A 21,301-nucleotide genomic window follows, 5' to 3' on the forward strand; every position below is an offset into this window, starting at 1 on the left:
AACTCAGTTTTTCACAAATCATGACATTTAATCCTAGTACAAATTCCCTGTTTAATTTCAGTTAGGATCACCACTTTATTTTAAGAATGTGAAATGTCAGAATAATAGTGGAGTGTGATTTATTTCCGCTTTTATTTCTTTCATCACATACCCAGTGGTTCAGAAGTTTAGATACACTCAATTAGTATTTGGTAGTCCAGAGCTTCCGGTGACGGTTCCCAGTCCAGAGCTTCCTGCGACAGTCAACGGTCTGGAACCTCCAGCGACGGTCAACGGTCTGGAACCTCCAGCGACGGTCAACGGTCTGGAACCTCCAGCGACGGTCAACGGTCTGGAACCTCCAGCGACGGTCAACGGTCTGGAACCTCCAGCGACGGTCAACGGTCCGGAACCTCCAGCGACGGTCAACGGTCCGGAACCTCCAGCGACGGTCAACGGTCCGGAACCTCCAGCGACGGTCAACGGTCCGGAACCTCCAGCGACGGTCAACGGTCCGGAGAGCCAGGCACGGCGTCCAGTCCAGCTCCAAGGCCGGAGCCTTCCTCGGCGCCGATGCCCAGTCCGGGCACGGCATTCTACCCATGGCCTGACCCGTGGTCTGGGCGGGGGCAAAGACCTGCACCAGAGCCGACACTTGTCACCCCCCTACCCTCCCCAGTTGTTTTCAGGTTTTGCGGCCGGAGTCCGCAACTTTGGGGGGAGGTTACTGTCACGCCCTGAGCATAGAGAGCCTTTTTATTCTCTATTTTGGTTAGGCAGCCATTTCCCCACTGTATTGTGGGATCTTATTTATGTATAGTTGCCTGTCAGCAATTCATCTACTTAACGTTCCGTTCGTTCTTTATTGTTTTTGTGCGTTTCATTTAATAAACATGTGGAACCCATATCACAATGCGCTTTGGTCCGAATGTTCTTACGACAAACGTGACACCAAGCTGTTTAAAGACACAGTCAACTTAGTGTATGTAAACTTCTGACCCACTGGAATTGTGATATAGTGAATTATAAGTGACATAATCTGTCTGTAAACAATTGTTGGAAAAATTACTTGTGTCATGCACAAAGTAGATGTCCTAACCGACTTGCAAACACTATAGTTTGTTAACAAGAAATTTGTGGAGTGGTTGAAAAACAAGTTTTATTGACTCCAACCTAAGTGTTTGTAAACTTCTGACTTTAATTGTATCTGTATTCCCAGTCATGTGAAATCCATAGATTAGGGTCTAATTCATTTATAACAATTGACTGATTTCTTTATGTGAACTGTAACTCAGTAAAATCGTACAAATTTATGTTTTGTTGAGTGAAAAAATTCTAGATTTAACTAATTGCATAAATGATTGGGCCTACTACTGTTTTAGGTGTTCTGGGTCAGAACTATCAACGTGATTTACACCCATCAGAGTATATGTGCTGTGAAGGGCTCAACAGTGGAACTGCCCTGCACATATCAACATCCAAGTTATCATGTAGTCTCAGAACCAAACTGGTATATCCAAGAGAAATGTAATGAGGCGCCTAAAATCCTGATCTCGTTCCAGATTATGCAGGTTGTGCTGAGTACCTTGGGACTAAAGAGAAAGACTGCAGACCTGAGAGATTTTCAGCTGAGTACAAGTTCAGATGTAAAACACAGTATGCAGAATGGGGGTACAGCTTCCCTGTAACAACTCTGACTGTCACAGGTAATATATTATTACAACTACTAACACAGGTAATATATAATATATATTACTACAACTACTAATACAGGTAATATATAATATATATTACTACAACTACTAATACAGGTAATATATAATATATATTACTACAACTACTAATACAGGTAATATATAATATCTACTAGTTTTACTAGTACAACTACTAATACAGGTAATATATCATATCTACTAGTTTTACTAGTACAACTACTAATACAGGTAATATATCATATATACTACTAATACAGGTAATATATATCTAATTCTAATAATTCATTAGAATCATTCAGAGCTGCAGGTGAAGGTGTCTTCCTCCACAGAGGAATAGAAGAGAACACTGACCTGTAGCACCACCTGTCTTCTGACTGACAACCCCACCTACATCTGGTACAAGAACGGACAACATCTCCCTGACCCTACTTCCCAACAATACTCCTGTAATACTCTAGTGGTCGGGTGTTACTCTACAGACAGTTACTCCTGTGCCTTGCCGTTCACCTTCGCACCCCTGGGACACTCAATCATAGGACCAACTGAAGAGATGAGTCTTCAGTACAGACTTAACCTTTTACTGCAGTGGGCTAAATCAGGGTCACACAGAGTGTTTCTTGGTAGCCAAACAAATCTACTTTGAAACAAAAGTATTCACCTCAAACACATGGTTATGGGCTTACAAAAAAGAAGACACCTGTACCATGTCAGCTACAGAGTTTAAATTGATTCCATTTTGAGTTTCCGTCCCAATATTACACTTTATATACATTACATTACAAAAAAATATGTTTATTAATTATGAAATTATGAAAAATATTAATATCATTCCACCCATGAGGCCACTAGGTCATTTGACTGCAGGAAAAGGCTACAGGTTGATGCCAAGTCTGCGTGTATCACATGGATTGACAGACAATTCCATCAAAATGTTTCTCTGTAGGAGAAAGCCCTGCCTCCAGGTTAGAAATTCTAGGAAAAGTAAGGTGACCTGCATGTTGTGACCGTTGCGTACATGCAGGTATATACGGCAGGACCATATCAGAGGGAAGATAGGAGCAAGTACATGTAATGCTTTGTAGGTTAGCAGTAAAACCTTAACAGGAAGCCAGTGTAGAGAGGCTAGTAGCCGTATTTATCCCTAGCTGAAGTTTATTTAGTTATTTATCCGAGTAGCTGGAGAGTAGAGCATTGCAGAAGTCTAATCTTGATGTGCAAAGCATGGATAAGCTTTTCTGCATCATTTTTGGAGAAAAGGTTTCAGATATTTTAGATGTTATCAAGATGGAAAAACTGCTCTTGAAAATGTTTTATCAAAGAGAAATCAGTGATCCTTCAGCTTTATTTGAAATGAATGTATAACCATTGAGATTAATTGTCAGGTCAAACAGCAGATATATTTGTTTCTTAGGACCTAGAACTAGCATCTCTGTTTTGTCTGAATTTAAAACCAAAACATTTGCTGCCATCCATTTCCTTATGTCTGAAACACAGACTCCAGGGTAGGCAATTTTGGGGCTTCGGTTTCATTGAAACGTACAGCTGTGTGTCGTCTGCAAAGCATTGAAAGCTGACATTGTGTTTCCGAATGACCTAACCAAGAGGTAGAATATATAGTGAACACAATAGTGGTCCTAAAACTTAACTTTGAGGAACACCGAAACTTACCATTGATTTCTCAGAGGACAAACCATCCACAACTTTTGGAGCGGCAGGTAGCCTAGTGGTTAGAGCATTGGGCCAGTAATCAAAAGGTTGCTGGATGAAATCCCCGAGCTGACAAGGTTCAAATCTGTCATTCTGCCCCTGAACAAGCCACTTATCCCACTGTTCCCTGTAAAATAAAATTTTAACCAGGCAAATATCTTCAACATTTGGACCGCATCTGGCCCATAGGATGCTTTACACTGAGTCATATATGTGACCAAACAGCCGGATCGTGTCTATACATTGGGCCTGAAACAGGATATTGGTATTTGGCCATTGGCCCAATTTTACTGCAAGGAATTATATTTGGTCAACCACAGGCTAGGCTTGGGTATAACTATATCCTGTATCTTTGTTCAGTGGAGAAAACACTGAAGACAGGGAAGAATAAACATCTACCGTCTACTTCCCAGCATAACAACTATGATTTATTCTCTTTGAATAAATATATCTTTCTCCCACGGATTTGCTTTGGGGTTATTGAAGAATAACTGCTAACAAAATCATCCTAAAATATGTAGAAATACAATTTTATTTTAAATTATTAGTAGTTAGTAGTTATTTATAGATGAGAAACCAATATGTCATTTTTGTCTCATGTACCGTAGAAGGCTACAATAATCTCCACACTCCTGTATTGTCTGTTGGGGAACAATCATATTTGAAGGAAGCAGCTGCGTCAGCCCCAGAAACAGGACCAGGATGTCCAGTACGCTGCTGTGAAATTCAACCACCCCAGTGTGTCACGCCCTGACCTTAGAGAGCCTTTTAATGTCTCTATTTGGTTTGGTCAGGGTGTGATTTGGGGTGGGCATTCTATGTTTTGTTATCTATGATTTTGTATTTCTATGTTTTGGCCGGATATGGTTCTCAATCAGGGACAGCTGTCTATCGGTGTCTCTGATTGGGAACCATACTTAGGTAGCCCTTTCCCTTCTTTCTGTGTGGGAAGTTGTCTTTGTTTGTTGGCACTATTGCCTTAAGCTTGGATTTGGATTGGTTATTGTTTTTGTCGACGTCATCCTGAATAAAAAGGGAATATGTACGCTCACCACGCTGCACCTTGGTCCTCCTACTTCAACAGCTGTGACACAGACTCAATAGACTGTCTTTCAGTCAGATTGATGGTTGTTTTGTTGAGCTGCCAGTAGAGAGCCCTGTGGTACAGTACACTGAAAATACCAGGTTTTAGTGTAGCTGGTTGGACATACAGAACTACAGAGAAACCATAGGCTTATTAGTATGGTCAAATTATGTTAACATTTAAAATAATTTTAATAGGGTTATTTTCCAACATTCCTCCTTTTCTAATAAGTGTGCTCCAAAAAGATGTTCACATATTGTTTATAAGCCATTTACTGATGTGTTGGTTGTCAGGAAGAAGCTTTGTGAGGACAGGAAGCCCCTCAGTACATCTAGTTGGTGTCAACCACAGAACTCACACTCTTCTGTTTCACACAGCCAGTATAAGGTCTCCTACCAAACTCCTCTCTTCACTCTGTAAGTACCTTTTACATCACCATTCTACTTGTTCTTGGTGGTTTGTTCCCGGCTGTATGTAATAACACTTGAGATTTTCTGGGCAACAATGTAAGAAATAATACATTAAAAAAACTAACTGCATAGTTTTCTAAGGACCTGAAGCGAGGCGACCATCTCTATCAGCGCCATCTTTTCGTTGTCCTTCAGGGGTCCTTCAGTTTTAAAACTAATGTACAACCATTGAGATTAATTGTCAGGTCAAACAGCAGATATCTTTGTTGCTTAGGACCTAGAACTAGCATCTCTGTTTTGTCTGAATTTGAAAATAGAAAATATTCCGCCATCCACTTCCTTATGTCTGAAACACAGGCTTCCTGTGTTTCACAGGCAATTTTGGGGCGTCACCATGTTTCATCGACATGTACAGCTGTGTGTCGTCCACATAGCAGTAAAAGTTTAACATTATGTTTCCGAATGACATCACCAAGAGGTCAAATATATAGTGAAAACGATAGTGGTCCTAAAATGGAGCCAATTAATGAAATGCCTGATACCACTTAATTGCATTCAGTAGTTAGTATTATCAGTAATTAAATAGGTTGTCTTTATTCAAATGATAGCATAACTTGACATAGGTGTAATCTACATAATAATGAAAAAATGTTCTCCTCTCTGTTGCTGTTCAATATATAGTCATCTACTCTGTTAACTGGGGCTCAGATCTGTAGGCCCATGTGACATCATTAGTCATGTTGCATCAAGTGTCTTTAGGTCTTTGAAAAGCACTCTGTAAATTCCATGTCTTATTATAATAGTAATAAGTAGACTGCGTCATGCAGGCTAATGACTTATAGAGGAAGTTCTGTACCAGCCACTTTTGTCCCGACTATTTCAAATATATGTCAACCACAGAACTCGCACTTCCTGTTTCTATTCACTGCCAGTAAGTTGACACCCCCCCCCCCTCTTCACTCTAAGTACACTTGACTTGTATATCTTGTAGTGTTGTGTTTGATAATGATAGGGCCCCAGGTATCAGTACTATAGTCAGGATTATGAGAATATTACACATCTGAAGCTATAAATGAATCATGTATACAGTGTAAACAGTGCTACTGACAGATCTATTCAATAAGTCAGTGTTTCCTCACCCTGGTCCTCCAACACCCCCAACAGTAGACATGTTAATTATAGCCCTGGACAAACACCTCACCCTGGTCCTCCAACACCCCCAACAGTAGACATGTTAATTATAGCCCTGGACAAACACCTCACCCTGGTCCTCCAACACCCCCAACAGTAGACATGTTAATTATAGCCCTGGACAAACACCTCACCCTGGTCCTCCAACACCCCCAACAGTAGACATGTTAATTATAGCCCTGGACAAACACCTCACCCTGGTCCTCCAACACCCCCAACAGTAGACATGTTAATTATAGCCCTGGACAAACACCTCACCCTGGTCCTCCAACACCCCCCCAACAGTAGACATGTTAATTATAGCCCTGGTAGACAAACACAAACACCTCACCCTGGTCCTCCAACACCCCCAACAGTAGACATGTTAATTATAGCCCTGGACAAACACCTCACCCTGGTCCTCCAACACCCCCAACAGTAGACATGTTAATTATAGCCCTGGACAAACACCTCACTCAACTCATTGAGGGCTTGACGATTAGTTGGCAAGTTGAATCAGGTCCTCCAACACCCCCAACAGTAGACATTGACAAACACCTCACCCTCCAACTGTTACACCCCCATTCAAATGTGGATGTTGGGGGAACTGGAGGTCCTCCAACCAGGGTTAATTATAGCCCTGGAAAACACCTCACTGCAATAAGGGATTGTTCACCTCTGTAAGGGAATTTTGCCCTATGTTATACAAGAGACCACAGGAAACCTATTTGATCAGAGATTAGTTTGTTCATTAAGGATTGCAAGACGAAGTTTACACTTACAGTAATTTGCAAGTAACACACTCAGTTCAAAAGATGGTGTTTTCCCTTTTTATCCCCTACTAAGAATCACACCGCCCAGGGTGATGTCCCTTAACTTTAACACCATAAGCTCATAATTAATAGTTGCTAATACAAAGATGTCTCTGCTAGGCGGAGTTCAGCTTATTGTTATTTGCAGTTAGTTAGCAGTCCCTCTTCCTCCTATTGCTATCAGGTGCCAGCAGAAGTAAGACTGGAACATAGTATCAACAGGAACTGAAAGTATAGTTTAAACACACAGACATCTAACTTCTGTACAGTTGATCTCTTCATACACTTAAAGTCTCTAGCACTGATTCTAAATCTCAAGCTAAAGCAAAACATGAATCATTGTACTTTTGTAATTACAGGTGTTCCTATAATGTACAGATTTGATAGAATTCCTTTCACCTCTCATTTGATGTATAAGGTGTATTTATTCACCAGCTATAGTTAGTTATGTTGCAAAGATTGCAGGATGAGAGATGGTTTGAGTCACATTGATGGCTGTTGTGTTGAGATGCCAGCAGAGTGCTGTGGTACAGTACATTGCCAGTAGAGTGCTGTAGTACAGTACATTGCCAGTAGAGTGCTGTGGTACAGTACATTGCCAGTAGAGTGCTGTGGTACAGTACATTGCCAGTAGAGTGCTGTGGTACAGTACATTGCCAGTAGAGTGCTGTGGTACAGTACATTGCCAGTAGAGTGCTGTGGTACAGTACATTACCAGTAGAGTGCTGTGGTAGATTACCAGTAGAGTGCTGTGGTACAGTACATTGCCAGTAGAGTGCTGTGGTACAGTACATTGCCAGTAGAGTGCTGTGGTACAGTACATTGTGGTACAGTAGTAGAGTGCTGTGGTACAGTACATTGCCAGTAGAGTGCTGTGGTACAGTGCTGTGGTACATTGCCAGTAGAGTGCTGTGGTACAGTACATTACCAGTAGAGTGCTGTGGTACAGTACATTGCCAGTAGAGTGCTGTGGTACAGTACATTGCCAGTAGAGTGCTGTGGTACAGTACATTGCCAGTAGAGTGCTGTGGTACAGTACATTACCAGTAGAGTGCTGTGGTACAGTACATTGCCAGTAGAGTGCTGTGGTACAGTACATTGCCAGTAGAGTGCTGTGGTACAGTACATTGCCAGTACATTGCCAGTAGAGTGCTGTGGTACAGTACATTGCCAGTAGAGTGCTGTGGTACAGTACATTGCCAGTAGAGTGCTGTGGTACAGTACATTGCCAGTAGAGTGCTGTGGTACATTGTACATTGCCAGTAGAGTGCTGTGGTACAGTACATTGCCAGTAGAGTGCTGTGGTACAGTACATTGCCAGTAGAGTGCTGTGGTACAGAACATTGCCAGTAGAGTGCTGTGGTACAGTACATTGCCAGTAGAGTGTTGTGGTACAGTACATTGCCAGTAGAGTGCTGTGGTACAGTACATTACCAGTAGAGTGCTGTGGTACAGTACATTACCAGTAGAGTGCTGTGGTACAGTACATTGCCAGTAGAGTGCTGTGGTACAGTACATTGCCAGTAGAGTGCTGTGGTACAGTACATTGCCAGTAGAGTGCTGTGGTACAGTACATTGCCAGTAGAGTGCTGTGGTACAGTATACTGGAAACACCAGGTTTTAGTGCAGCTGGTGGGACCTTTATGTTTCTAATACTGCAGGGAGGGTGATGCAACAATGGCCTTGAGAACAGCAGGAAGTGTGTTGGTGGTCCTTCTCTTGTCTGTGGCAGGTATGGGCTCATTCATTTCTTACCCTCTTTCTTTATTGTTCAATCAACATACAATCCAAGATGCTACTTCATGTTATTCTGGTGTGTTCAGTGGAATCGTCTGTTAGGCGTCTCCATGTCACTTTAGTAGTTGTCTCTCACACCTCTCTGACACTTCTCTATGGTTTCCATTCACACTCAACTCAGAAACTACGGCAACACAGTGTGGACAGAAAATCCAAGTGATGGTGTCTCCCACCAATGCAGTGTGGGGACAGAATGTGACAGTAACCTGTAACACCACCTGTACTCTGACTGATAACCCCACCTACATCTGGTACAAGAACGGACAACGTCTATCATCGTCATCCAAGTCCACATTGTCAGCTACCAGTTATCATTCAGCCAGCTACTCCTGTGCTGTAAAAGGCTTTGAGGATCTCCTCTCTCCTGCAGTGTGTGAGTGTGGATTCAACTACAGTACATTTTTTAAATCTAAGATGACCCAAATGCAAGGATACCACGACAGATACATTTAGTCAGTGCTTATTTACAGTACCATGAAACTATTTTATCCAATTGATGGACATCCAATTCTTTTAGGTGTTTTCGGTCATTACTGTTTCAACGTGACTTACACCCATCAGAGTATCTGTGCTTTGAAGGGCTCAACAGTGGAACTGCCCTGCACATATAGACACCCAAATATTCACAACGTTTTACAAGCAAACTGGTATATCCAAGAGAAACGTGATGAAGTGCTAAGAGTCCTGAACTTGGATCGTGCTGAGTACCTTAAGACCCTCCCAAAATACCTTGCGATTCAAGAGAAGGACTGCACCCTGAAAATCACAGACCTGAGAAAGAGAGATTCAGCTGAGTACAAGTTCAGATTTAAAACACAGCACACAGAATGGGGGTACAGCTTCCCTGGAACAACTCTGACTGTCACAGGTAATATATTACTACAACTACTAATACAGGTAATATATCATTTCTACTACTACAACTACTAATACAGGTAATATATAATATCTACTAGTTTTACTAGTACAACTACTAACACAGGTAATATATAATATATATTACTACAACTACTAATACAGGTAATATATAATATCTACTATTACAACTACTAATACAGGTAATATATAATATATATTACTACAACTACTAATACAGGTAATATATAATATCTACTATTACAACTACTAATACAGGTAATATATAATATCTACTACTACAACTACTAATACAGGTAATATATCATATCTACTAGTTTTACTAGTACAACTACTAATACAGGTAATATATCATTTCTACTACTACAACTACTAATACAGGTAATATATAATATCTACTAGTTTTACTAGTACAACTACTAATACAGGTAATATATAATATATATTACTACTAATACAGGTAATATATAATATCTACTATTACAACTACTAATACAGGTAATATATAATATATATTACTACAACTACTAATACAGGTAATATATAATATCTACTATTACAACTACTAATACAGGTAATATATAATATCTACTAGTTTTACTAGTACAACTACTAATACAGGTAATATATAATATCTACTAGTTTTACTAGTACAACTACTAATACAGGTAATATATAATATATATTACTACTAATACAGGTAATATATAATATCTACTATTACAACTACTAATACAGGTAATATATAATATATATTACTACAACTACTAATACAGGTAATATATAATATCTACTATTACAACTACTAATACAGGTAATATATAATATCTACTAGTTTTACTAGTACAACTACTAATACAGGTAATATATAATATATATTACTACAACTACTAATACAGGTAATATATAATATCTAATATTACAACTACTAATACAGGTAATATATAATATATATTACTACAACTACTAATACAGGTAATATATAATATCTACTACTACAACTACTAATACAGGTAATATATAATATCTACTACTACAACTACTGATACAGGTAATATATAATATCTACTACTACAACTACTGATACAGGTAATATATAATATCTACTACTACAACTACTGATACAGGTAATATATAATATCTACTACTACAACTACTGATACAGGTAATATATAATATCTACTATTACAACTACTAATACAGGTAATATATAATATCTTCTACTTTTACAACTACTAATACAGGTAATATTACACAAACAGTTTAAGATATGGAGTCTTGGTCTATGGCACAGAGTATTGACAAAGTGATGCATCTACACCTAATTTCAGGTCTGCAGGTGAAGGTGACTCCTGCCGCAGAGAAAGGGAATCTGACACTAACCTGTAGCACCACCTGTACTCTGACTGAGAACCCCAAACCCACCTACATCTGGTACAAGAACGGACAACATCTCACCAACTCAAAGATTCTAGATAACTCCCTGATCCTAGACCCAGTCAGCAGTGAAGATGCAGGCAGATACTCCTGTGCTGTAAAAGGCCACAATAATCTCTACACTCCTGAAGAGACTCTGACTGTCATTTGTAAGTATTTGTAAAAAATGACAGTTTAAACTTCATTGTACTGTGTGTGCTCTTTAAACTCCCCCCTGAACTGGAAATACCCTCAAACTGCATCATGCTTTTTGGTGACAGATGGTTAATAGTTTAAGAGGGATGTCACATGTGTTTGCAAGACAGAGAATCTGAGATCTAATCTCATTGCGAGCTTGTGAGGAAGGAAGCAGCAGAGTGATGCTGGTTACACTCTTCTTACCATTTTACCAGCATCATACCACCCTGCATCCCACTGCTGGCTTGCTTCTGAAGCTAAACAGGGTTGTCCCTGGATGGGAGACCAGATGCAGTTGGAAGTGGTGTTGGAGTGCCAGTAGGAGGGACTTCTCCCTCTGGTCTGAAAAAAATATCCCAATGCCGTGATTGGGGACATTGCCCTGTGTAAGGTGGTGTCTGTCGGATGGAAGATAAATGGGTGTCCTGATTCTCTGTGGTCATTAAAGATCTAATGGCACTTATTGTAAGAGTAGGGGTGTTAACCCCAGCGTCCTGTCTAAATTCCCATTCTGGCCCTCATACCATGTCCACCTAATCTCCAGCTTCCAATTGACTCATATATCTCCCCTGTAACTACTCCCCAGGTCGTTGCTATACAAGAGAATGTGTTCTCAGTCAACTTCCGTGCTAAAATAAGACAAATAAAACCCTTCTTTCATCCTCAACACCAGATCCTCCAAAGAACCCCTCAGTGTCAGTCAGTCCCTCTGGTGAAATAGTGGAGGGCAGTTCAGTGACTCTGACCTGCAGCAGTGATGCCAACCCACCTGTGGACAAATACACCTGGTACTTTCAAAATGAGACTTTAATAAATGGATTCGAACAGATCTACAACATCACCAACTTCAGGTCTGAAGACAGTGGGCATTACCACTGTGAGGCCTGGAATAAAATGGCATCTAAGAACTCTACAGATCTGATTATTATAACAGGTATAGTTTCATCAACAATGGTCTGCCTTTACATAAAAATACACATTTCATGCTCATTATTTGCCCATAGTCACTACATGTAAAGCTCATTGAGAAACATTTCAAGCATAGTATTTATTGGCTTACAGCAATATTATTTTTTCTTGTTTTAAGTATTAGAACATCTATGTACTAATTTCCTCCACATTTTTGTTTAGTGAAACAAACCTCAGTTCTGACTGCAGCTGTAGGAATCATAGGTGTTGTTCTGGTTCTCATCCTCTGTCTCTCTGGCTTCATGTGGTTCAGGTGAGAATCTTGGTAAGATTTTCCTTTCACTTTATCATGTTCATTCATCCATCCATCCATTAATGAATTAATGTAAAACAGGAAGAATGCCTCCCAGCCCATCTCTGACACAAGGGACACAGTAGACAATAGACAGGTGAGTTCAGGTCAAACAGTACTTGTTTTATTTTCAGAGTTCTTTCACTGCTTGATTAATCTTGCCTGGCACAACAGAACCAATGTAATAGTCCCCAGGTCTGCTTATCTTGTCTGTCCTCTCTCCATCAGGGAAACTCTAGTCCCATGAATGACAACATATCGGGCATGGCCATGACCCCTACTTCAGTACAGAGAGCAGACACAGACAACCAGGATGACGTTCACTACACCAGCATCCACTTCTCTGGCTCCAATAACGAGGAAGTGCCTCTGTACTCCACTGTCCAACTGCCTCAAACCCAGAAAGAGGATGAGGATGTCCAATACGCTGTTGTAAAATTCAAACTGCCCCAGTGCTGCCCCCCGGTGAGCAAGTTGAGCCATTACAACATCTCAGATATTTTCAAAATTAGATGGTCCTTGTACTTGGCAGTTAAAAATGCATACAACACTTGTATGTTAAGCAAACCAGCAGTTGTTTGGTTTAAATGTATTAAGATTTACAATGACTTCAAAGTAGTTTAGTTTAAATGTATTAATATCTATATGGACTACACGGTGCCTGAGGAAGTCCCCCAGCATCATCAAGGACCCCACACACCCCAGTCACGAGCTGTTCACACCCTTACCGTCAGGCTGACGGTATCGGAGCATGAGGTCTGATACCAACAGGCTCAGAGACAGTTTCTATCTACAAGCCATCAGACTGCTCAACACTTGAACTGGACTGACCACCTGCAATGTTTCCTCGCACCTTAACACACACACACACCACACATCACAACTGCTGCTACCAGACTCTTATTATGATTGGTAAATAGTGCACAATTGAACCATTTGCCCCCCCCCCTTTTCCCCAGAACACATGTAAATATCAGACTATAAAGTGTCTTCCTGTGTTATACTTAAGCTACAATGTTTATTCTATTCTACTGAGACATTTTCTTTACGTTCATATTGTTATCTTTTATTATGTCTTGTTGCATTATTGAGAAGGAACCTGCCAGTAAGCATTTATTTGGACAGTGTATACCATGAGTATCCTGTACATACGACTAATATAACTTGAAACTTTAAATGAGACCCCAGAAGTGAGGATTGATGATGACATGTTGCATCTCCTTTCTCATCAGACCTCTCTCACAGGAGGACCTCTCTCACAGGAGGACCTCTCTCACAGGAGGACCTCTCTCACAGGAAGCTGAGGAGGACCTCTCTCACAGGAGGACCTCTCTCACAGGAAGCTGAGGAGGACCTCTCTCACAGGAGGACCTCTCTCACAGGAGGACCTCTCTCACAGGAGGACCTCTCTCACAGGAAGCTGAGGAGGACTCCTCTGTGTTCCATAGAACAGTTAACAAACCAAGAACTAAGAAGACCTGAACACAAGACGATCTTTGTTGCATCCCAAATGGTACTTTGTTCACTCTAGTGCACTATGTAGGGAATAGGGTGCCATTTTGGATGCACCCTGAACACCAGGCGACCTGAACATAAGATGACTCTGCCTGGGATTCAATCAAATTATGGACAAGCATACTGCACTTTAATATTAAAATTAATTTAAACCAACATCCGCAGCATTTAGCGCAAGTGTGATCTCTGCAAACGTCAGGAAAATTGTCTTTAAAAGACTTATTGTCGGCAGAAGACTATCAACAAACATTTCACTACACCAACACACCCGCAATAACAATGCAAAATATGTGTGACCAATAAACTTTGAATTGGTTTCATATTTAATTCATTTCTGTCTTTTTATTCTAAATATTGGTCTACTATAGGGTTTACCACTTCCTGGCAGAGCCATTGATTCTCTTATGAGTTTCCACTTCACAATAACAGCACTTGCAGTTGACTGGGGCAGCTCTAGCAGGACAGAAATTTGACAAATTGACTTGTTTGAAAGTTGGCATCCTATGATGGTACCACATTGAAATTCACTGATTTCTTCAGTAATGTCATTCTACTGCCAATATTTGTCTATGGAAATTGCATGGCTGTGTGCTCAATTTTTCAGTGCATTCAGAAGGTATTCAGACCCCTAGACTTTTTCCACATTTTGTTATGTTACAGCATTATTCTAAAATGGAAATTAAAAAATAATAAAAATCCTTCATCTAATTACAATACCCCATAATCACAAGGTGAATAGTTCTTTAGAAATAGTAGAAAATTTATTTAAAAAATATAAACAGAAATAACTTGTTTACATTGGTATTCAGACCCTTTGCTACGAGACTGAACATTTTTCTCAGGTTCATCCTGTTTCCATTGATTGGAGTCCACCTGTGGTAAATTCAATTGATTGGACAGGATTTGGAAAGACTCAAACCTGTCTATATAAGGTCCCACAGTTGACAGTGCATGTCAGAGCAAAAACCAAGCCACGAGGCTTTGTAATTATGTGATATTATGTGTAGATTGATGAGGGAAAAAAGCAATTTAATCCATTTTAGAACAAGGATGTAACAAAATGTGGAAATGTCAAGGGGTCTGAATACTTTCCGAATGCACTGTATACACCTCTCAGCAACGGATGTGGATAAATCCACTAATGTGAAGGGGTGTCCACATGCTTTTGTGTGTATATATAGTGTATGTGACCAACAGATGCACATTTGTATTCCCAGTCATGTAAAATCCATAGATGAGGGCTAGAATAATTGTCTTTCAATTGACTGATTTCCTTATATGAACTGTAACTCAGTAAAGTTGTTGAAATTGTTGCATGAGGTGTTTATATTTGTGTTCAGTATATTTAAATGCATATCAAATAGGATATATATTCAATTAAATGAATACAGCATGGTCATATTATTGAGGCCTTTCTTCTGCTGATTTCTCAAAACCAAAACACGTGAAGGCATCACTTGCAATTTGGAATAAATGTTACACTTTTATAGTTGTTTCTGTACCTGTGCACGAGTCCTTAATACACAGTCCATTGTAGAAAATAAGTCATTCCCACATGAGTGACATCTCCAGGAGATTAACCTCCAACGTTCAATAGATTGTTCACTACATGATTTTGTCATGACCGCCACAGGATTGTTTTTATACACAGGACAGGAGTTTACACGTTTTTGGTCCAGCCCTTTACTAACACCTCATTTAAATAACTGTGATCTAAATTGAAGATGTGCACATAGTGCAATTCCCTGGGACAGAAATTCATGTCTGTATTTAAGAATGAGTTTCATAAATTACAATGTTCAGACAAATCTGCATGATAAACAACAGCTGGTGAATCCATTCCTAACATTGTGATATTGCACAGTCCTTAATAAAATCCCTGGATAAGGGGATCATCCTGGTGGCTGGGAGGTTCACAACAAGTTCCTTACATCTGCAGGGTGACAGGGTCAGGTGTCCTTCAAGGTGGAACAAGCAGAGACAAGGGGGGAGAAATTAACCTCACTGACCAAATCTCAGTGCTGATTCATGTTTCTGAAGCCTCAACTACCTTTATTAAAAGTGCAATAGTTTTGTTAACAGTTTTTCATAGGCTTTGGTCAGTTTAGAATGAGAGTAGAAAAACAATCTTTCATTTGAACTGGTAACACCAAACCCAATCAGACACTGCATGCTGCTAGCTAGCAAAGTAGCTAAACAGACTCATCAACAGAGAATGCACAAATAACTTGGCTGGCTTGCAAGCCTAGATCTAATAAAATAGTTGGCTGCATTTGCCACTATTTCATCAGATGGCATTTCTTTTTTAACATGTCTTACCTGCAAACAAGACGGGCACGACTGTTTTCTCCTGCCAAACCACTGCAATGGAGTGAAACGCGATCAGGTGCCCACTTTAGTCCCTGGGAACAAATGGGGGAAATGTATTTAGCTGGCTAGCATGTTCACCAATTCATGATTTTAAAACTGTCCGGGTCTTTTAAAAAAATAAAAATATTTCACCTTTATTTAACCAGGTAAGCAAGTTGAGAACAAGTTCTCATTTACAATTGCGACCTGGCCAAGATAAAGCAAAGCAGTTCGACACATACAACGACACAGAGTTACACATGGAGTAAAACAAACATACAGTCAATAATACAGTAAAAAAAACAAGTCTATATACAATGTGAGCAAATTAGGTGAGAAGGGAGGTAAAGGCAAAAAAGGCCATGGTGGCAAAGTAAGTACAATATAGCAAGTAAAACACTGGAATGGTAGTTTTGCAATGGAAGAATGTGCAAAGTAGAAATAAAAATAATGGGGTGCAAAGGAGCAAAATAAATAAATAAATTAAATACAGTTGGGAAAGAGGTAGTTGTTTGGGCTAAATTATAGGTGGGCTATGTACAGGTGCAGTAATCTGTAAGATGCTCTGACAGTTGGTGCTTAAAGCTAGTGAGGGAGATAAGTGTTTCCAATTTAAGAGATTTTTGTAGTTCGTTCCAGTCATTGGCAGCAGAGAACTGGAAGGAGAGGCGGCCAAAGAAAGAATTGGTTTTGGGGGTGACTAGAGATATACCTGCTGGAGCGTGTGCTACAGGTGGGAGATGCTATGGTGACCAGCGAGCTGAGATAAGGGGGACTTTACCTAGCAGGGTCTTGTAGATGACATGGAGCCAGTGGGTTTGGCGACGAGTATGAAGCGAGGGCCAGCCAACGAGAGCGTACAGGTCGCAATGGTGGGTAGTATATGGGGCTTTGGTGACAAAACGGATTGCACTGTGATAGACTGCATCCAATTTGTTGAGTAGGGTATTGGAGGCTATTTTGTAAATGACATCGCCAAAGTCGAGGATTGGTAGGATGGTCAATTTTACAAGGGTATGTTTGGCAGCATGAGTGAAGGATGCTTTGTTGCGAAATAGGAAGCCAATTCTAGATTTAACTTTGGATTGGAGATGTTTGATATGGGTCTGGAAGGAGAGTTTACAGTCTAACCAGACACCTAAGTATTTGTAGTTGTCCACGTATTCTAAGTCAGAGCCGTCCAGAGTAGTGATGTTGGACAGGCGGGTAGGTGCAGGTAGCGATCGGTTGAAGAGCATGCATTTAGTTTTACTTGTATTTAAGAGCAATTGGAGGCCACGGAAGGAGAGTTGTATGGCATTGAAGCTTGCCTGGAGGGTTGTTAACACAGTGTCCAAAGAAGGGCCGGAAGTATACAGAATGGTGTCGTCTGCGTAGAGGTGGATCAGAGACTCACCAGCAGCAAGAGCGACCTCATTGATGTATACAGAGAAGAGAGTCGGTCCAAGAATTGAACCCTGTGGCACCCCCATAGAGACTGCCAGAGGTCCGGACAGCAGACCCTCCGATTTGACAGACTGAACTCTATCAGAGAAGTAGTTGGTGAACCAGGCGAGGCAATCATTTGAGAAACCAAGGCTGTCGAGTCTGCCGATGAGGATGTGGTGGTTGACAGAGTCGAAAGCCTTGGCCAGATCAATGAATACGGCTGCACAGTAATGTTTCTTATCGATGGCGGTTAAGATATCGTTTAGGACCTTGAGCGTGGCTGAGGTGCACCCATGACCAGCTCTGAAACCAGATTGCATAGCAGAGAAGGTATGGTGAGATTCGAAATGGTCGGTAATCTGTTTGTTGACTTGGCTTTCGAAGACCTTAGAAAGGCATGGTAGGATAGATATAGGTCTGTAGCAGTTTGGGTCAAGAGTGTCCCCCCCTTTGAAGAGGGGGATGACCGCAGCTGCTGTCCAATCTTTGGGAATCTCAGATGACACGAAAGAGAGGTTGAACAGGCTAGTAATAGGGGTGGCAACAATTTCGGCAGATAATTTTAGAAAGAAAGGGTCCAGATTGTCTAGCCCGGCTGATTTGTAGGGGTCCAGATTTTTCAGCTCTTTCAGAACTTCAGCTGAATGGATTTGGGAGAAGGAGAAATGGGGAAGGCTTGGGCGAGTTGCTGTTGGGGGTGCAGTGCTGTTGACCGGGGTAGGAGTTGCCAGGTGGAAAGCATGGCCAGCCGTAGAAAAATGCTTATTGAAATTCTCAATTATGGTGGATTTATCAGTGGTGACAGTGTTTCCTATCTTCAGTGCAGTGGGCAGCTGGGAGGAGGTGTTCTTATTCTCCATGGACTTTACAGTGTCCCAGAACTTTTTAGAGTTAGTGTTGCAGGAAGCAAATTTCTGCTTGAAAAAGCTAGCCTTGGCTTTTCTAACTGCCTGTGTATAACGGTTTCTAGCTTCCCTGAACAGCTGCATATCACGGGGCTGTTCGATGCTAATGCAGAACGCCATAGGATGTTTTTGTGTTGGTTAAGGGCAGTCAGGTCTGGGGAGAACCAAGAGCTATATCTGTTCCTGGTTCTAATTTTCTTGAATGGGGCATGTTTATTTAAGATTGTTAGGAAGGCATTTTTAAAAATATCCAGGCATCCTCTACTGACGGGATGAGATCAATATCCTTCCAGGACACCCCGGCCAGGTCGATTAGAAAGGCCTGCTCGCTGAAGTGTTTCAGGGAGCGTTTTTACAGGGATGAGTGGAGGTCGTTTGACCGCTGACCCATTACGGATGCAGGCAATGAGGCAGTGATCGCTGAGATCTTGGTTGAAGACAGCAGAGGTGTATTTAGAGGGGAAGTTGGTTAGGATGATATCTATGAGGGTGCCCGTGTTTAAGGCTTTGGGGGGTACCTGGTAGGTTCATTGATAATTTGTGTGAGATTGAGGGCATCAAGTTTAGATTGTAGGATGGCTGGGGTGTTAAGCATGTTCCAGTTTAGGTCGCCTAGCAGCACGAGCTCTGAAGATAGATGGGGGCAATCAGTTCACATATGGTGTCCAGAGCACAGCTGGGGGCAGAGGGTGGTCTATAGCAGGCGGCAACGGTGAGAGACTTGTTTTTAGAGAGGTGGATTTTTAAAAGTAGAAGTTCAAATTGTTTGGGTACAGACCTGGATAGTAGGACAGAACTCTGCAGGCTATCTTTGCAGTAGATTGCAACACCGCCCCCTTTGGCAGTTCTATCTTGTCTGAAAATGTTGTAGTTTGGAATTAAAATTTCTGAATTTTTGGTGGTCTTCCTAAGCCAGGATTCAGACACAGCTAGAACATCCGGGTTGGCAGAGTGTGCTAAAGCAGTGAAAAGAACAAACTTAGGGAGGAGGCTTCTAATGTTAACATGCATGAAACCAAGGCTATTACGGTTACAGAAGTCATCAAAAGAGAGCGCCTGGGGAATAGGAGTGGAGCTAGGCACTGCAGGGCCTGGATTCACCTCTACATCGCCAGAGGAACATAGGAGGAGAAGAATAAGGGTACGGCTAAAAGCAATAAGAATTGGTCGTCTAGAACGTCTGGAACAGAGAGTAAAAGGAGGTTTCTGGGGGCGATAAAATAGCATCAAGTTATAATGTACAGACAAAGGTATGGTAGGATGTGAATACAGTGGAGGTAAACCTAGGTATTGAGTGATGAAGAGAGAGATATTGTCTCTAGAAACATCATTGAAACCAGGAGATGTCATTGCATGTGTGGGTGGTGGAACTAATAAGTTGGATAAGGTATAGTGAGCAGGACTAGAGGCTCTACAGTGAAATAAGCCAATAAACACTAACCAGAACAGCAATGGACAAGACATATTGACATTAAGGAGAGGCATCCTTAGTCGAGTGATCAAAAGGGTCCAGGGAGTGGAGAGGTTGGTTTGGGGGTCACGGCGATTTAGACAGCTAGCCAGGACATCGGTAGCAAGCTAGCATAGGATGGAGGTCTGTTGTTAGCCACCTCTTGCGTTCCGTCAGTAGATTAGTGGAGTTCCGTGTTGTAGAGGGATTAGTCCAAATCACACAACAACAAAAAAATAAAAACAATAGATATAGTTATAGAGGCCCAAGAAGAAACATAATAATAATAAAAATAAATAAATTGTCCGATTGTCTATTCTGAGAGCAGCCGGTAAGACAGCTAACGGTTAGCAGGCCGCAGATGGGCGTTCAGGTAACGTCGCGACGGAGGAGCCAGCCGGATCTCCTTCGGGTAGATAACGTCGGCAGTCCAGTTGTGAAGGCCCGGTGGGGCTCCGCGTAGGCAGTAAAACGGGTCCGGATAGGTGACTGCAGCCCAGGAGTGATTGACGGAGCTCAGGAGTGATTGACGGAGCTGGCTATCTCCGGAGTAATTGATGTTTGCTCCGGAATCGACGAAAGCAGATAGACACACGGATAGCAGCCAGCTAGCTGTGAGATCCGGGAGTGAATGTCCAGAGAGCAGTTGAAATCCAGGGACATGGAGAGAAAAATCGGTCCGGTATGTTCCGTTCCGAGCCGCGCTGCGCCGTACAAAACTGGCGATAGATTTTCGAGTTAAAGGATAGCTGATGACCACAAACCGTGGTTAGCTGAATACTAACGAGTTGCCAGTAAAGAAGCTAACTAGCTTCTGATTAGCTTCTGGCTAGCTCCTGGCTAGCTTCTTGGAGTTTCTGGCTAGCTTCTGGCTAGCTTCTTGGAGGATTGCAGATTTGAGGTAAATAATACGTATTTATACATATCAATTGGTGAGGCAGGTTGCAGGAGAGTGTATTGAAGATGAGTTGATGGAAAATAAAAATAAAATGTATGTGAAAAAAGTTGTAAATATATATATATACACGACACGACAAGACGAGGACAAAAGACGTCTGAACTGCTATGCCATCTCTATGCCATCTTCACAACTGATGCATTACAGAATCTACAACTAGGTCTTGTTAGTTGAGTTGTTGATCTCTAAACACCTGATAAGCAGGACGAGGTTGCCTACTAGCATTAGCTAGCTAATTGCGTCCGAAGTGTTAGCTAGCTTAGCAATGGGC

The 21,301-nt window shown here is 41.3% G+C and overlaps 1 protein-coding gene and 1 long non-coding RNA gene across 4 annotated transcripts; one reads left to right on the forward strand and one right to left on the reverse strand.

The window, feature by feature from the left end:
• The first annotated feature begins 4,846 nt into the window (after nt 1–4,846).
• LOC135560065 (B-cell receptor CD22-like) lies at nt 4,847–14,267 on the forward strand. Of its 3 annotated transcripts, XM_065001113.1 has the most exons (10): nt 8,394–8,609; nt 8,796–9,047; nt 9,192–9,542; nt 10,882–11,136; nt 11,838–12,098; nt 12,296–12,386; nt 12,468–12,522; nt 12,654–12,890; nt 13,658–13,710; nt 13,780–13,879. In XM_065001113.1, the coding sequence occupies exons 1-10, from the start codon at nt 8,555–8,557 to the stop codon at nt 13,847–13,849; spliced, it is 1,680 nt and encodes a 559-aa protein (XP_064857185.1). In that variant the 5' UTR covers nt 8,394–8,554; the 3' UTR covers nt 13,850–13,879. The 3 variants fall into 3 exon arrangements, with proteins under 3 accessions (XP_064857184.1, XP_064857185.1, XP_064857183.1); XM_065001112.1 differs by lacking the exon at nt 8,394–8,609 and adding an exon at nt 4,847–4,901 and having other exon boundaries at nt 12,654–12,889; nt 13,674–14,267; XM_065001111.1 differs by having other exon boundaries at nt 8,395–8,609; nt 12,654–12,889; nt 13,674–14,267.
• Nucleotides 14,268–15,397: 1,130 nt separating this feature from the next.
• On the reverse strand, nt 15,398–16,987 carry LOC135560074 (uncharacterized). Its single transcript, XR_010458670.1, has 2 exons — nt 16,260–16,987; nt 15,398–15,898 (listed from the first exon to the last, which is right to left on the reverse strand). It is a non-coding gene; the product is annotated as an uncharacterized LOC135560074 (long non-coding RNA).
• Nucleotides 16,988–21,301: the final 4,314 nt, after the last annotated feature.

Source organism: Oncorhynchus nerka, linkage group LG15 (genome assembly GCF_034236695.1).
Source record: "Oncorhynchus nerka isolate Pitt River linkage group LG15, Oner_Uvic_2.0, whole genome shotgun sequence".
NCBI classification, from domain to species: domain Eukaryota; kingdom Metazoa; phylum Chordata; class Actinopteri; order Salmoniformes; family Salmonidae; genus Oncorhynchus; species Oncorhynchus nerka.

Coding starts and splice junctions, on each gene's coding strand:
- LOC135560065 (XM_065001111.1), top strand. CDS start 8,555: ATGGCCTTGAGAACAGCAGGAAGTGTGTTGGTGGTCCTTCTCTTGTCT. Junction 9,543..10,881: donor AACAACTCTGACTGTCACAG/GTAATATATTAC, acceptor ACCTAATTTCAG/GTCTGCAGGTGAAGGTGACT. Junction 12,387..12,467: donor TCTGGCTTCATGTGGTTCAG/GTGAGAATCTTG, acceptor AATGTAAAACAG/GAAGAATGCCTCCCAGCCCA.